Source organism: Verticillium dahliae, genomic scaffold, assembly GCF_000150675.1.
Source record: "Verticillium dahliae VdLs.17 supercont1.3 genomic scaffold, whole genome shotgun sequence".
Classification (NCBI taxonomy): Eukaryota; Fungi; Ascomycota; class Sordariomycetes; order Glomerellales; family Plectosphaerellaceae; genus Verticillium; species Verticillium dahliae.
In genome coordinates, this window is record NW_009276940.1 from 1921799 (window position 1) to 1938640 (window position 16842).

The 16842-nt window shown below is 56.3% G+C and overlaps 5 protein-coding genes across 5 annotated transcripts in view; 3 read left to right on the forward strand and 2 right to left on the reverse strand.

Annotated features, from left to right (window-relative positions):
• Nucleotides 1-184: 184 nt before the first annotated feature.
• VDAG_02253 (DNA mismatch repair protein msh-2) lies at nucleotides 185-3055 on the forward strand (the record flags this gene model as incomplete). The annotated part of the gene is made up of 3 exons (XM_009658282.1): nucleotides 185-208; nucleotides 261-392; nucleotides 443-3055. 3 exons carry the CDS (start codon nucleotides 185-187, stop codon nucleotides 3053-3055), a joined length of 2769 nt encoding a protein of 922 aa, XP_009656577.1.
• Nucleotides 3056-4281: 1226 nt separating this feature from the next.
• Nucleotides 4282-5086, reverse strand: VDAG_02254 (NADH-ubiquinone oxidoreductase 21.3 kDa subunit; the record flags this gene model as incomplete). Its single annotated transcript, XM_009658283.1, has 4 exons — nucleotides 4282-4376; nucleotides 4467-4661; nucleotides 4724-4843; nucleotides 4912-5086. 4 exons carry the CDS (start codon nucleotides 5084-5086, stop codon nucleotides 4282-4284), a joined length of 585 nt encoding a protein of 194 aa, XP_009656578.1.
• A 1656-nt stretch (nucleotides 5087-6742) lies between these two features.
• VDAG_02255 (uncharacterized protein) lies at nucleotides 6743-11180 on the forward strand (the record flags this gene model as incomplete). The annotated part of the gene is made up of 4 exons (XM_009658284.1): nucleotides 6743-8284; nucleotides 8343-8715; nucleotides 8770-10590; nucleotides 10789-11180. 4 exons carry the CDS (start codon nucleotides 6743-6745, stop codon nucleotides 11178-11180), a joined length of 4128 nt encoding a protein of 1375 aa, XP_009656579.1.
• A 753-nt stretch (nucleotides 11181-11933) lies between these two features.
• On the reverse strand, nucleotides 11934-13123 carry VDAG_02256 (uncharacterized protein; the record flags this gene model as incomplete). The annotated part of the gene is made up of 2 exons (XM_009658285.1): nucleotides 11934-12185; nucleotides 12971-13123. 2 exons carry the CDS (start codon nucleotides 13121-13123, stop codon nucleotides 11934-11936), a joined length of 405 nt encoding a protein of 134 aa, XP_009656580.1.
• Nucleotides 13124-14984: 1861 nt separating this feature from the next.
• VDAG_02257 (xylulose-5-phosphate phosphoketolase) overlaps nucleotides 14985-16842 on the forward strand; it is a 2620-nt gene continuing 762 nt past the window's right edge. Inside the window, exon 1 of the mRNA XM_009658286.1 lies at nucleotides 14985-16782. Coding sequence (XP_009656581.1) covers nucleotides 15056-16782 — 1727 coding nt within the window. The 5' untranslated portion in view covers nucleotides 14985-15055. The remainder of the gene's footprint in view (nucleotides 16783-16842) is intronic.

Genomic DNA, 16842 nt, shown 5'->3' on the forward strand with positions numbered 1-16842 from the left:
CACGTCGCGTCGTCGGTTTAATGGACATTTGGAGACGCGACGCCCCCAAAGTTCCTCGGCCTTCCAATTCAATGTTCAAGAGGCAATCATCTCCCACAAGCCGAAGACGTATCCCAATTTGGTTCCCATGCTTGTAGCCTCTCTATCCAGCCTTCTGTACATTTCCATTCACTGAGTCACAAATATGTCTTCGCGACCCGAGCTGAAGGTACGCCATCTTCAAATGATAGGCAATGGGCGATTTGCTGACTGGTTACCAGGTCGACGATGAGCATGGCTTCATTCGATACTTCAAGTCACTTCCAGAGGTTCATGAGGACACGATCCGAATATTTGACCGAGGTGATTGGTACACAGCACATGGTGAAGATGCCAACTTCATCGCGAGAACAGTACGTTGCCTACGACCCGTGAACTACCCACAGTGTACTGACGCCACCAGGTCTACAAAACCACATCAGTCGTTCGACAACTGGGACGAGATGACAAGTCCGGCCTTCCATCTGTAACCATGACTGTTACCGTTTTTCGACAATTCCTCCGAGAAGCCCTCTACAAGCTCAGCAAACGCGTGGAGATTTATCAGAGCACAAGTGGCCGCATGAACTGGAAGGTCGTCAAACAAGCTTCGCCCGGAAACCTGCAAGATGTTGAAGAAGAGCTCGGAGGACAATTCGAGGCTGCGCCTATGATCCTGGCTGTCAAGATTACAGCCAAGGCCTCCGAGGCCCGCAGCGTCGGTGTCTGCTTCGCCGACGCCAGCGTGCGAGAACTGGGTGTCAGCGAATTCCTCGACAATGACCTCTACTCAAACTTCGAGGCTCTCTTGATTCAGCTCGGTGTCCGGGAGTGTCTGATTCAGGCCGACAAGGCGGAGAAGGATAAGCGAGACCCCGAACTCACCAAGCTGCGACAAATCATCGACAACTGTGGTGTAGCCGTCTCAGAGCGGTCGGCAGTCGAGTTTGGCACCAAAGACATCGAACAGGACCTCGCCCGACTGCTCAAGGACGAAAGGGCTGTCACACTTCTGCCTCAGACAGAATTGAAGCTATCCATGGGATCTGCTGCCGCACTGATCAAATACCTGGGGGTTCTACATGACCCCTCCAACTTTGGACAATACCAGTTGTACCAGCACGACTTGGCTCAATTCATGAAGCTCGATGCCGCAGCCCTCAAGGCCTTGAACCTTATGCCAGGGCCCCGAGACGGAGCGAAATCGATGAGCGTGTACGGCCTGCTCAACCACTGCAAGACCCCCAACGGCAGCCGCTTGCTGTCACAGTGGCTGAAGCAGCCTCTGATGAGCAAACAAGACATCGAAAAGCGCCAGCAGCTGGTGGAGGCCTTCGCCAGCGACACCGAGCTCCGTCAAACCATGCAGGAGGAGCACCTGCGTTCAGTCCCTGATCTTTACCGTCTTGCGAAGCGTTTCCAACGGAAGAAGGCCAACCTGGAAGATGTCGTTCGGGCGTACCAGGTCATCATTCGCCTGCCTGGCTTCCTCGGCACCTTGGAGGGTGTGATGGACGAGGCGTACCGGGACCCTCTGGATGAGGCATACACCTCCAAGCTCCGCACTCTCTCCGACAGCCTTGTCAAGCTTCAGGAAATGGTCGAGACCACGGTCGATCTGGACGCCCTTGATCGCCATGAGTACGTCATCAAGCCTGAATTTGATGACAGTCTACGCATCATCCGCAAAAAACTTGACAAGGCCAAGAGAGATATTGATCAGGAGTTCAACAAGGCCGCCCACGATCTTGGACAGGAGAAGGAGAAGAAGATATTCCTTGAAAACCACAAAGTCCACGGGTACTGCATGCGACTCACGAGGACCGAAGCTGGTTGTATACGCAACAAGTCAGGCTATCAGGAATGCTCGACACAGAAGAACGGCGTGTACTTCACGACCAGGAACCTGCAGAACCTACGCCGCGAATTCGACCAGCAGTCGCAAAACTACAACAGAACCCAGGCTAGCTTGGTTAACGAGGTTGTTGGTGTTGCGGCCTCGTACTGCCCTGTTCTCGAGAAACTTGCTGCTGTCCTTGCTCACCTTGATGTCATCATCTCCTTTGCCCACTGCTCAGTTCACGCGCCGATCGAGTACGTCCGGCCGAAGATGCACAAACGGGGCGAGGGCCAGACAGTGCTGAAAGAGGCACGTCACCCTTGTTTGGAGATGCAGGATGATGTGCAGTTTATCACCAACGACGTGGAGCTCACGAAGGACAAGTCCTCCTTCCTCATCATCACCGGACCCAACATGGGCGGAAAGTCGACGTACATCCGCCAGATTGGCGTCATCGCCCTCATGGCGCAGGTCGGCTGCTTCGTTCCCTGTGCGGAGGCTGAGATGACCATCTTCGACTCCATCCTGGCTCGTGTCGGTGCGAGCGACTCCCAGCTCAAGGGCGTCTCCACCTTCATGGCCGAGATGCTCGAGACGGCCAACATTCTCAAGTCCGCGACGGCCGAGTCCCTTATCATCATCGATGAGCTCGGTCGCGGCACGTCGACCTATGACGGCTTCGGCCTAGCCTGGGCCATTTCAGAGCACATTGTCAAGGAGATTGGCTGCTCCGCCATGTTCGCGACGCACTTCCACGAGCTCACGGCGCTGGCCGACCAGCATGCCCAAGTGAAGAACCTCCACGTCACGGCGCACATTAGCGGAAGCGAAGAAGGCGACGCCAAGCGCGAGGTGACGTTGCTGTACAAGGTCGAAGACGGCATCTGCGACCAAAGCTTCGGCATCCACGTCGCCGAGCTCGTGCGCTTCCCGGACAAGGTCGTACGCATGGCGAAGCGCAAGGCGGACGAGCTTGAGGACTTTACGACCAAGCACGAAGACCTCGGGCTCAAGTACAACAAGAGCGACGTCGAAGAGGGCAGCGCCATGCTCAAGGATGTGCTCGTTCGGTGGAAGGATGAGGTCAAGGGCGGCGCAATGAGCAAGCAAGACATGGTCAAGAAGATGAGAGAGCTGGTCGCGTCAGACGAGAAGCTGTTGGCGAATCCCTTCTTTCAGTCGGTCAAGCTTCTGTAGGGGGTATGTAAATATGTTGGCGGGTACTGGCCAGGCGGCGTTGGGGCTATTCACAATTGGGACGGGTTGCATGACAATATTGTACGGAATTAGGTACTGTCTAGGCGTTGCACGTTGCACATTTATCTGAGAGGACTTGCTCGTCATCATGCTTGTATTATCTTGTATTCGCTGCCACAAGCCGACTTTCTCCTCCATCGCGGGTAGTGCTGGTCACAACGCCACTAACCTCTCCTATATCCTCGATTAGCTCGAGATCCTATTCAGCAAATTCACAATAATGAATGGAAAATATGCAATGTCAGAAAAGAGATAGAACGGTGGGTGGTATAATCATAGAGATCATAAACAGCCTCTGAAGCTAAGGTTTTCATCATGAAAAGCAGTGACGTTCAGACAGAGGTCGTACCTGTATGCCAAGTCAGTCGATGTCGCTTCTCGAGCGGCCATGAAAGATGATGAAGGAGGGTAGGGTCAGAAAAGAGATAGAACGGTGGTTGTTATAATCATGAAATCATAAACAGCCTCTGAAGCTAGATTTCCATCATGTCATGATGCGGGGAAGAACAGTCGGCTGGATGGAGCAATACCTGCGTCTCCAGTTAGTAACAAACTTTCGAACGAATCCTCAAAGACAAATGGTAAGATGTGGGATGGTTCAGAAAATGATAGAACGGTGATTGTTATAATCATGGAGATCATAAACAGCCTCTGAAGCTAAGATTTTCATCATGAAATCGGAAAGAACTTGTCGAGCTTTACGTACCTTTTCTCTGGTTAGCGATGAGCTTCGATAGCAAGAAGGTCAAGTGAGAGAAGTGGGAGAAGGGATCAGAAAAAAGATAGAACGGTGATTGGTATAATCAAGTAGATCATAAACAGCCTCTGAAGCTAGGATTTCATCACGCAAGGGTAGGGAAGTGGGTTAAAGCATCTGACAACGTACCTTTTGTTTAAAGTGTGAGCAGCAGCAGCAGCAGCAGCAGCAGCATCGCCGATCGACAGATCAGACACGCACGTCACATGCAGCGAAGCCCTCCAAAGAGAGAGCATCGGGCTGGAAAATAATACAGCTCTCCGTTTGGTGTTCTAGCAGACGAACTCCCTTCCTTGGTCCGCCTGCGATGCACCCCCAGCGGCAGGCTCGTGTGGTATGTACAACAACAAATGGAAACGCTCGCTTGCCCGTAGGTCGTCTGTCCCTTCCCTTCCACTCGGTCACCAGTCTACTCGACTGTCGCCTTGACGGGGTTGATCTCGACGCCGTACTTCGCCTGCAGGCGCTCGCGCCTCCGCTCATCGTAGCCCTCGGTCTTGAGTTCTGCATGGTGTCAACATTGTAAAGAGTGGTGTGAGCGGCTGTGCCTGCTCCCGGAACCATGCGCCGTTCAGCCGGCAGGAAAGAACGCACCTCGCCTTTCGCCGAGCTCAGCGATCGTCTCCTCAATCGGCCTCCTCCTGTTGGCGCGCAGAGCCAGCTTTCGCTCAAACTCGTCTTCCTCGGGGCGCTCGGCCCAGCCACGCAGGCGAGCGCCGGTGAAGTCGAAAACACCCATGGTTGCCGACACCAAGGCGCCAACACCGAGGACGGTAGGCATCCTTTTCCCTAGAAGCGCGTCAATAAGGTCCTCACTCAGGCTTCGTATCTCGGTAGACGAGGTCACGCACTGGTCATGCCGAGGATGGAACCAGCAACGAAGCCGCCAATGGCCGAGTTCCAAGGGTCATTCTTGTGCCTCAGGTTGGCGCTCGCGGTCTTTGTGAACTCGTAGGCACCGCCGCCGAGAGCTAGATACGAAGAACACAGGTTAGCAACGTTTCCTCAACGATTGAGCACCCAATTGGACTTGTCGTACCGAAAATGCCGATAATGCCACCGCTGCGGGTGAAGACGGACATGGCGCCGACATTGTTCACCTGCAGGGCGTTGTGAATGGCGGCGACGAAGAAGCCGGATGTACCGACAATTGTGAGGCCGGTGAAGCCCGCCTTGAGGGCATCTTTGGGGTGGTGGACGTCGTCGCCGGCCATGGTGGGAGGTGTCGGACTGGTGATGTTTGCCAGAGAGCTTTTGTAGTGTGGACGTCAAGATCGCAAGTTTGGATTGAAGTCAGTGGCCTCGCGATTGGCTGCGAGGGGAATGGGTGAAGGTCACGTGAATCGGGAGCTCTGCCTGTGCCTTGACACCAATGGCATCGTGTGCAAAGGTCAGGATCACGTGAGAGAGATCCGTGCGTTGCTGAGGACAAAAGGTCAAGGTTGTTGAAGGAACTGCTACTTAGAATAGTCTTTAATTAGTTACGCCAACATATTCCCAACAATATCGCGAGTCAAAGATATCGAGTGATATTTGACGTCTCAAATCTCATACAGCACCGTCCGAGTGGATTGCGTGAGTATGAGAAGCACGTGTCTGGAGTACTTCCGGCACGTATAGCCACACACACCGAACATACCGACAGTGGCCTTGACCCTAGCTCGGGTCTTACCGAGAGTAGTGCCTCTCACCTGGCACCACAAGAGGCTTAGTCGAGGCGCACTCGATCAACGAATGGTCTGTGCCGAAGCTCAGTGCGTTGCTGCAGTTCATTCGACGCCTTGTTGCCACTCCCTGTCATGACCTGCAAGGCTGCGTCAGCAGGCTTGGCGCAGTGATGTCTGCTGTGCCAGCTCGGTGGGCCAAGCTCTTGGGCCATCTCGCCTCGCCTCCCAAGTCTTCCCCCACCATCACTTGCGTTGATATCTCCCTCGCTGGGCCACCTAGGAGGACACTGGCTGCTGTACATCCACGGCATGATTTGCCGTCTCGTTTTTACTGTTCTGCTGTCCTTTGACTTCCCTTACTTCTTTGACCGCGAGAGTGCACGCCCAGGTTATGACTGATGACCCCCGTTCTATTGTACATACACCCACCCGCACAGTCTTGCAGTTCCTCTTTCTTGGAGCTTTGTTTGAGACCTGCGTTAACATTGTTGCTGCAGAAGTTGACAGTCCGTTACGTTCACGTATACTTGCACTCGCTGCTCTTCGAAAACGAACCCCGAAGTCACTACCATCCCGTTCTGTGCCCTCTGCGAGTCTACCATACCTCCTCGGCGTTTGCGGGTGTGATCATCCAGTCTCTGATACTCGGCGCGTAAGAGAACCAGGTGTCAACCTTGCGGCCTCACGCGCTACATCACGCCACCCTTCACATTCGCAATAACAACCAGTCGAGCTGCCTTTCGGCTTCTGCGAAATTAGGGCCGTGAAAGGTTTACTCATTCGCCGGCTTCGTGAGGGTTCCTGTGCAGGCTGTTCCGGCTTCTCAATATCGGAGCCTGTTTACTGCGTCGTTTTGCACTCTGGCCATCGCCGCGGCGACGACCACCTCAGGGCGAGTCACCTGTTTCCCTCTCCCAAGGTAGGGGAGTTGCCCTACACCTTGCTCCACGACTCCACGATAAAAAAACAGGTCAAAAATAACGTGGTCCTTCTTCGGGACACTCCTCTGTGCTTTTGTCCGTTTCCACCCACCTTCCAAGGGCTTCAACCACCAGATTGAGAAGGTCAAGACATTTGCGACACGAACACCAGGGTACACGGCCCATCCGAGAGACTCTAGGGCTCAGAGGTAACCACGGCCTGGTTCTGTCCTGGCATCTCCCCCCCCTGCAGAACAAGCTGATACAGTTGCAGATCGTCGAAATGTCGATGCAGCCTTCCTCTGAGGGTGGCCGAACAGCCCCTCGATGGATCTACGATCTCCTTTTCGGCCTCATACACGAAGTCGAGAATTCTGTGAAATTTTCCGTGGATGAACGTCTTGCTTATCTGCAACCTGACCTGTTCTCTCATTCGCACGACTTCAAGGTCTTCCCAGAGCAGAGCAACATCGAGGGTGCGAATCCGACTATCTTGTCGCTTCTGTGCCGGGGCTGCGATCACCACATTGTTGTCAAGGTCGTCTATGATGAGTCCCGCGCTCAAGGCCTTTGCAATGCTGGAGTTGCCCACTACACTGGTAGCCTCGATTGTCCGCCCGAGGCCGAGGACCTGGCGCACCATCTCGTTCACGAGAGCACTTGGTCATCCAAGGAATGCGAGCAGCTGGCTGACCCTCATCGGTCTCCCCTGGTCGGCCGGTCACAGTATAAATGTTCGGGCGCCTCCTGCTCCCTACAAGTGACCGTGGAAGCGTATCTCCCTCGCCTCAACCTTGAGTGGCTCAAGACACTTCAAGACATGGATGGTGCCCGCAAACGCCTGGAAGAAGCCCGGCAGACGCAGCCCGAACGCTTTGCCGACTTTAAGGATGAATGGCTCTCGTCCGGTCTTCACTTGCTCAACACGTATCTGAAAAATCGACTGAGCGATCCCCAGAGTCGAAAGATTTCAAAGCGTAACAAGCGATTTCAAGTTTCCTTCGGCGAAGAACTTTGGCCCCTCTTTAACGCACTGGGTTTCGTGGAGCAGACGCTTGACAACGACGGTGCTGACGAGGACTATTTCGTCCCTGAGCCTCTCGAACCGCCCAACCCGCCCACGCAGATTGGAACGCTACGCTCGTTCGTCGAAGACATGCGCTTCGAAGTTGAGAACCGCATCATCGCCCTCGGCCAGCAAGGCCCTGCATCGCCACATCATGACTCAGCTATGGACCGACTAGAGAAAGCGCTCCATTGCTTCAACTGGCCGCAGAACAAGTCTTTCCATGTCCAGAGCATTAACCCACGCGATGCTGAATTCTCGCTCTTGGGAGTCCTTCCCAACTTTGACAAGAGCCTGACGCTCTTTGCGTACTACCGCCAGTGCCTGATATGGCCTACCAACCGCAAGCTCCTCACTGATGCACTCGCTAATAATGCGAAACGCCTGGGAGATGACGAACTGATGCTTCAGGCGACTGTGGAGGAATCAAAGATCGACCACCCTGGTGCAGCCGTGATTGCAAACGGGGACAACGATGACACAGCCATGGTATGGCAGGCCGCTTCTTTTTTCGGCCTTGACAACATCCAAGCAGTTGGCGACCATGTCATTGTGAGCAAATTTAAGGAGAAGGTCCAGAGAGATCCAGAACAAGAAGGTCTCGCCAAAGAGTTCCTTTTGGTTTTGGGTCGTTCGAGGAAGAGTGACCGCTTGATTGAGGCTGCGCAAGGCCCAATGTCTCTCAACACCGCTTTTGTGTGGCTCGAAGCGAATGAACAGTATGACGACGAGTTCATCGAGACCATGGTTAGCACCAAGGTGAGTTTATGCCATATCATGCAATTTTGGCAACAGACAGGGCTAACCTAAAATGCAGATCAAGAGCCACCCTGGAAACCAGTACATCAAGGATGAATGCCTTGAAGCTCTCGATACAATCTCGCGGAACAGAAAGAGCGACCGTCTCGCGGCATTTGCCCAGGAACTCATGCTATCGCAAGACAACCAACTTACAGCTGCCCAAGCGCTTGTTGTGCGCTATGATCTACCCGTCGGCCTCAAGAACATTGGCAACACTTGTTACTTGAACAGCATCCTGCAATATCTCTACACTGTCAAACCGGTGAGAGATCTAGTCCTCAACTTTGACGACCACAAGTTGGACCTCAGCGATGAGAGCATCGCCGCACGTCGGATTGGTAGCAACCGCATGCCGCTGACCCGTCCTGATGCTGTTGTATCCTTCGCATGTGCGTGCTTCCCCATGACCCCTGTTCATTATGACCAAGACTGACACGCCCTAGGCGCCGAGGAACTGTCTAAGCTGTTCAACAGCCTGTACACAAGCGACCAAGTCGCTGTCAAACCTGCACAGCGCCTGGCCAACGCTGCCCTCTTCCTAGTTCAAGAGATTGCGGAGGGTGCTTCGAAGGACCAGGGCTCCAGCCAGTCGAAGATTCTACCCGATGTCATGGGCGTCCAATTTCCAGCGCCACCCCCCCTCCCTGCCCGACCTCCCCCGAATGCGCCTCAGACACAGACTGAGCACGTCGAACATGTCGAACATGCCGAAACTGCCTACGGCGCTCACAACGGACAGGATATCGACATGGTCAACGTATCTGTGGACGCGGTCTCTGATGCTGCTAGCACCGGCAGCAGCAAGACCCTGATCGGCGATGCTATGGATATTGACCTCAAGTCGGACAAGGTGGGCGGTCCCATGGAAGGAGATGTTCTACCTTCCATTGAGGGCGAAGCTGGACGCCTGCAGAGCAACCAAGACACTGCTGTCACTGTGGCTGACAGTGACGATCCCATGAACGACGCACGGGTTCTTGCTGCTCTTGAGACGCAGAAGCGCTCATCTGGTACTGAACAACAGGATGTCGGAGAAGTCTTGGGTCGCTTGCTGGATAGAATTCAGGGCGCCATCAAGCACACCCGTGTTACGGAAGATGGCATGCAGCTCGACCTGATCATGGATATCTTTTACATCTCGATCAAAACTCGCAACCAGAAAGACGGGCAAGAGCCTCAAGTCCAAGTAACGTTCGACCGTTACGTTAGCGCCTTTCCTTCTCAAAGCGGGCCGTGTGACATCAACGATGCTCTCAGTCGGAACTTCGATCTCGAGTACGTTGAAGACAGCGGCTACACTCGATACAGTGGCATTGATTGCTCGGTCAAGCCGCCCGCGATCTTGCAAGTGATGATTCAGCGCACCAGCAGTAACGGCACGAAGAACGGTAATCCAGTGATTGTTAGCGAGGATCTCTATCTCGACCGTTTCGTTGACGCCGTGCCTGGGTCGCGACTCTACGAGTACCGGAGCGCCAGCTGGACTCTCCAGAAGCGGATTCTCAAGCTTGGTGAGTTACCCGCTGCGCCCAAGGTTGACAACAGCGACCTCCTCGGCCATTTCATCCAACGTGGACTCGACACGCCCCCGACGGAGACTCTTTCCGACGCGCCCGAGGGCTCCCCCCTGGTCTTGTCAAACCAGCCTTCTCCTGCGTTCAGCTTCCCATGCAAACCTTTTGAGTACAAGCCCAATGCGGCCGAGAAGGCACCCGAGGACGATGCTCTCGAAGTCCGTTCACCCCTCTCGACGCAAGAGCAACCCTACGAGCCTCCTAGCAGACAGCAGATCGAAGTTATGGCTGCGGATAAGGCCAAGGCCCACCTAGACCGTCTGGGAGATATTTTCAAAGACCTGCGGGAACATCAATATCTCCTCCATGCAGTCATCTGTCACAGCGGCCAGCTCAACGCCGGACACTACTGGGTGTACATTCGTGACTTTGAAGCGGGCATCTGGAGGAAGTACAACGACGAGACTGTCACCGAGTACGCGAGCACCGAAGATGTGCTGAAGCTCCTGAACGGCGGCGGTGACCCCTATTATCTCTGCTACGTCCGCGCTGACGAGGTCAGCAGTCTCGTTGATGTCCCTCGGCGCCAGCCTGTGGAGGGTCACCGCACCAACGGCGACGGCGACATCTCGGGAGGCGAATTCTCGGCCATGATGGCCGAGCAGTCGAGCGGCCTACACAGCTTCCCGCCGGCCGTTCATCAGAACTCGCCCGTCGATGAACAACCTCCGCCCTATCAGGCAAAGGGTGGTCCAGCCTAGATTGCTGGCTCCTTCCCCTTTGATCACATGACGTACCTCGACGGAATGGCTTTCGACGAAAGTGATGCCGATGGGATTGAGGATGACGGCCTCGTCGCCGACGCCAGGGCGGGTGGACTAGACGCGGACGAGGTAACAAGCTCTTATGGTGGTGTGCCCATGTATGATGCTGAACGCCCCGGAGCAGAACCCGGTCGAGTCGTGAAGCACGCGCTGCTCAGCCCGCCCTCGCCCTCGAAGCTTGCAAAGAGGGCCCGACAGGTTCAGTCGCACGGCACGACCGAGCACCGATTTCGATGCACCGCCGTCGATCATCGCACCTTTCTCTCGTGGGTGTATCGCATCAGCCAGGGCTTACTCTTTGATAGGATTGATGATGTGGAGTACAACCTCCTGCTCCTCAAAGCTTTGAGCCTTCGCCGCGGGCCCGGCCTCATCGGCAGCGGTGCCCTGTTCAGACACCACTGGCAACTACTCTTCCGAACTGGCCCTGAAATGGCCTACTGGGTCGCGTACACTGTTATGCAGGCCGCCGATCAGACGCTCTCGCGTCAGCTGTACCAACCATTCCAGAAATGAGAGCATGCGGGGGATGTTGGCGATGATGTAATTATTTGCTTCTGCGTTCTGAATCTTGCTTATGGGGGTCATCTTGATTGCGCGGACCGAAAGAAAGCCTTCGATTCAGGAGGGGTTTTCCGTCCATGTGACGACCAGAGCACGACAAACCCGGCTTCTATACATTGGGTGTGCATCGTTCGACGATACCCGCGGATGGGTTTCGATCCGCATTGAGTTTCTTGATTTTTTCTTTTCCGGCAACACTGCGCGAGGGATGGTTCATCGGACGTCGCATCGATTATTTGCTGCACATGGGGAACGAGCTGCAGAAAGGAAGGACGGGATGGCACTCTTGCTCGTAGTGAGTTCTTCTCTTTTCGCAAAGACAGGCATGGCATGGTAGTGTAAGAAGACCTCAAAATTACATCAACTCGCAAGGCAGCGTGCCAGGTGACGTGAACATGTATGTATTGATTGATCGCTTCGTCATTCCTCATAATTCCTGTCGGTGTTGAGCAACTCGCAAAGAGTGCGTGAAGAGTGAAATCTATGTTGAATCGATGGGCAGCGGTCCATCATGATTCCTGTTATACGAGAAATGTTCGTTCTCTGTTTGCTCTGTGCTTGTCATCGCCTCGCCTGCTTCCGCTCCCCAAAATATCAGATCGCGCCGCCCCAATATCACGCTTCAGAATTTAACTCCCCATACATGTCATGTCGTGCATGCATCCATTTTCGATGATTCATTTTTAAGGCCTTGAGGCAAAGAGGCTAGTAGTCCCTCGAGACGTCGCTCTCGCCATCGTCTCCGCCGTGGATAGGGATCGGGGCCGGAGGCTGCGGCGTAGATGGCTTGTGGATGGGGTACGCGGGCGAGAAGGCCATGTCGGGCGGAGTTGTTTTCGCCTCTGAGAGTCCGCCGGGTGTGTTTTCCAAGCAGTCTTCCCGCTTGTGGTACTGGCTTATTATGTGTTTACTCGAGATGGAGATGGCGGGATGAAGGGTTTCGTTGTCGCGTCTTGGCTGTGGGCAGATTTCGACGACGTGGTTTCTCCGGGGTCAAAGATGATGAGGTTCCCTCCGATGGCCAAGCGCGGATTCGCTTTTTCGGGGTCAGTGCTCAATTATATACGAAGAAAAGAAGAAGAAGAAGAAGAAGAAGGGCCCTTTCGGGCATGAGGGGTAGAAAGGTTGTGAGAAGATCCCGGTGATCAGCGCGTGACGTATACCCACCCCTCCTGCTCGCGAGGCTTCGGGGATTGGTTCGTGATGGGGGGAGCATTCGGAGGGGAGGGGGCCTTTCAGATATGATGAGCAGGTTGGACCATGTGATTTGCTGTCTCGGGGCACCAGAGTTCAGTTCTCGGTGGACGATGCTACGTCGGGGGTGATATGGTAATTTGGGGGGGGGGGTCACTAGGAGCAGCTGTTTTGTGCAGGAGGCTGCTGTTGGCCGGGGCAGTTGGGCTGTAGTGGAGGGGTCCTCTAGCCTTGACGGTCTTCACGGCCTTGTGAGATGGAGCGCTCATGTGCTCGGTTCCGTGGTCGACCGGTGAGTCTACATGGGGGAGGAAGAGGGGTGGGTGAATGCGGGAAGGGAGATTGACGACATGCTTGGGCAGAACGCTTGAGCCTTTGAGGTCGAGGCTGGGGTGGTCTGCCTCGTCTGATGTCCAGTGCTTGGTGGCCCCCTCAACTGTTCGGGCTCAAAGCTTAATACGGCGCGTCGTCCAAAAGTCAAGTGTGCCGACTGGACCATGCCAGAGTCATGTCTCAATGAGTCGGCGTGGCTCGCCCTCTCGACTCACTCGAGCAAGAGCACGCATAGACTCGGGGGAGCACCCGCGACTCAAGCAAGCGCCGAACCAACGACCCGACCAGGACTGACTTGGAGGGACGCAGAGGAGGGGCCAGCAGCTAACAACGCAGGAAGGAAGATAGAGAAGCTGGGCCCAGGCCATTCGGCTGGCGAAGTCATCGCAGGTCGTGCGTGGCCAGCGAGCTCTGTTTGATAGGCTCGTCGTCGACGATAGCTGTCTGACTCTGGCGTGCCGCAGTGGCCTGCAGAGCTCGGCGCTTGGCTTGGGAGCTGAATGCGGGGAGCTTGGAGCTTGGAGCTTGGGCATGACCTCAAGTTGGCTTCCACATCAGTGTGCCATAAAGGCATCAGTCAGCCAGAGCAGAAGGAGGGAGGGAGGGGCACGTCAGCATTAATAGTCATCTTCACGCATCACAGGCCACATCACAGGCCAGGGGGGCGGAGGCATGTGAAAGGCCGTCTCCGAGAGACCGAAGAGTTCGGATTCCGGTGACCTTCAACGGGAAGCTCCACCAAGCATCGGCTTCGTATCCGAGGGGAGTACATCATGGAGATCTGTCAAGCCAAGTCGTCATGGTAGAGCACGAGATGCATGCCAGGCCCAGCCTGGGGCCCAGACAGAAGAAGAAAGGTGAGACATTCATCGTAGGCTTGCAACTCTGCCCCGCATCCCATCGCATGCATTCATTCATTCCACATGGCCCAAGACTTTGAGAGGGTTGTCGCTTCACGGAAGACAAGTGCCCTTATGGGTCTACATCGTCTTCCTTCGGGATAGTAAAGCAAAATACGAGACGAGCAAACCCCCTCATCAAGGTGCTGCGCTCTCTGCAAACAATCGAGGTCCGCGTTGTCCGATAGGCGCACCCGGAAACGGATGTTCGGGCTTGTAGTGTCGCTAGTGACGGCCGACAGAGTTTGGGCCGACTCGACAACCCTCTCCATCGATGACGACAAGAACAGCAGCGGCAGAATCAGAGGCAGAAGAATGGGAACGTCAGGAGCGAAAGCGAACACAACAGCAAAAGAAATGCGCGAGAAAGTCTGTCTACCAAAAAGATTGGCGTGTGTCGCGAGAAAGAGAGGCATTTGTGCAGGGCAAAAGGGGTGGGAAGCTCGAAGTGTCAGACCACTTTTTTTTTTACCGACAGTCGAGATATCAGATCATGAGCTGATCCCTCAAGCCTCCACCCATCACGTCTCCTGTTGACGACGACACACTTCCTGTCCTGCACGTCCTGCGCGTCCTGCATCTCATGCAACCAGGCCCTCCCTCCCTCGCTCCCCCCATCAGCTCACTCCGGCCGATTGTCTGTGGAAGGCGGCGCTCTCAGACTAGGCAGGGCTGCTTTGGTCTCGGCCGGATCCCTGTCGGCAGCCCGTTTGACAGCTTGAAGCTCCCCCTCCTTCTTGCGCCCAAGAGCTTCTTCCCACAATAGATCAGCACCATGGAGCTTGCGGCCGGCCGCTCTGCTTGACAGTGACGGCGCGCCCCCTCTTCCGCGTAGACATGATCCAACAATGGCTGGCCTTGATGGCGTCGATTGGTTCGGATCTTCCGCCAGCGCAGGCCATCGGGCCGCTGCCCCTCTCCCTGGTCCCCTTGGCTATTTTTTTGCCAAGTAGGGTCCGTCGTGTTCCTGGGTCCTTTCCGGCCGTCACCGCGAGCAGTCTGCTCACACGCATGGCGATATCTCGTAGTAGGGCCTTGGTCAATCACGTTAACTGCTTGTGGTGCGGCCCAGGAATCGCCTCCACCACATGGCCTTCGAGCTATCCAGGATCATCATCGTCATGGAATGGATCCTGGCCGTGGGCTCTGTAGCCAACCAACCACTCCTCAAGGCCCGGCCACCAGATACCGCCGTTCTCGCTTCGTGCCTGATCGTCGAACCTTGGGGACGTGTCTTTTGTGCTCGTATATAAAGGGGCCCCTCCTCCAACGTTGGCCTCCCCAAGTGTTTCACCCTCCTTTCCTCCATCGTCCATCACCACTTGGTGTACACGTACACACCTCTCCCCCCCCTTTCCCTTATCTGAATAACCACAACCCAATCCATCCCCGAGGTCAGCCATGGCCGACTCAAAAACCAATGGCGCCTCCACCGAGGAGTCCATCTCGCCCTACGGCCCCGCGCGGTCGACGGTCAAGGGCGAGCCCCTCTCCCAGTCGGACCTCGCAGCCTACAACGACTGGTTCAAGGCCAGCCTGTACCTGTCGCTCGGCATGATCTACCTGCGCGAGAACCCGCTGCTCAAGGAGCCGCTGACCAAGGACCACCTGAAGCTGCGGCTGCTGGGCCACTTTGGCTCGGCGCCGGGCCAGATCTTCACGTGGATGCACTTCAACCGGCTCATCAACAAGCACGACCTCGACGCCGTCTTCATCTCGGGCCCCGGCCACGGCGCGCCGGCCGTGCTGTCGCAGTCGTACCTCGAGGGCGTCTACTCGGAGGTGTACCACGACTGCTCCGAGGACGCCGAGGGCCTGCAGCGCTTCTTCAAGCAGTTCTCGTTCCCCGGCGGCATCGGCTCGCACGCGACGCCCGAGACGCCCGGGTCGCTGCACGAGGGCGGCGAGCTCGGCTACGCCATCAGCCACGCCTTCGGCGCCGTCTTTGACCACCCGGACCTCATCGCGCTGACCATGGTCGGCGACGGCGAGGCCGAGACGGGCCCCATGGCCACGTCGTGGCACAGCACCAAGTTCCTCAACCCCAAGGTCGACGGCGCCGTGCTGCCCGTGCTGCACCTCAACGGCTACAAGATCAACAACCCGACGCTGCTGGCGCGCATCACGCACAAGGAGCTCGAGAACCTGTTCCTCGGCTACGGCTGGCAGCCGTACTTTGTCGAGGGCGACGACGTCGACACGATGCACCAGGCCATGGCCGCGACGCTCGAGCACTGCGTCGACGAGATCCGCCGCTTCCAGAAGCAGGCCCGCGACTCGGGCAAGGCCTTCCGCCCGCGCTGGCCCATGATCATCCTGCGCAGCCCCAAGGGCTGGACCGGCCCGCGCAAGATTGGCGACAACTTCCTCGAGGGCTACTGGCGCGCCCACCAGGTGCCCATCACCGACGTCGCCACCAACCCGGACCACCTGCAGATCCTCGAGAAGTGGATGAAGAGCTACGAGCCCGACCGCCTCTTCAAGGACGGCCGCATCCTGCCCGAGCTCAAGGCGGCGCTGGCGCCCAAGGGCAACCGCCGCATGAGCGCCAACCCCGTCGCCAACGGCGGCCTGCTGCGCAAGCCGCTGCGGCTGCCCGACTTTAAAAAGTACGCCCTCGCCGTCGACAAGTCGGCGGCGACGACGGCCGCGAGCATGAGCAACATGGCGGGCTACCTGCGCGACGTCGTCGCCATGAACCCGCACTCGTTCCGCCTCTTCGGCCCCGACGAGACCGAGTCGAACAAGCTCGGCAAGGTGTACGAGGCGGCGCCCAAGGTCTGGCTCGGCGAGTACTTTGACGAGGACGCCAACGGCGGCAACCTCGCCATGGAGGGCCGCGTCATGGAGATGCTGTCGGAGCACACGTGCGAGGGCTGGCTCGAGGGCTACATCCTCACGGGCCGCCACGGCATGCTCAACTCGTACGAGCCCTTCATCCCCATTGTCAGCTCCATGGTCAACCAGCACTGCAAGTGGCTCGAAAAGTGCCTCGAGGTCGAGTGGCGCCACAAGGTCGCCTCGCTCAACATTCTCCTGACGGCCGTCGTCTGGCGCCAGGACCACAACGGCTTCACCCACCAGGACCCGGGCTTCCTCGACACGGTCGTCAACAAGTCGCCCGACGTGTGCGCGTCTACCTGCCGCCCGACGGCAACTGCCTGCTGTCCGTCATGGAACACTGCTTC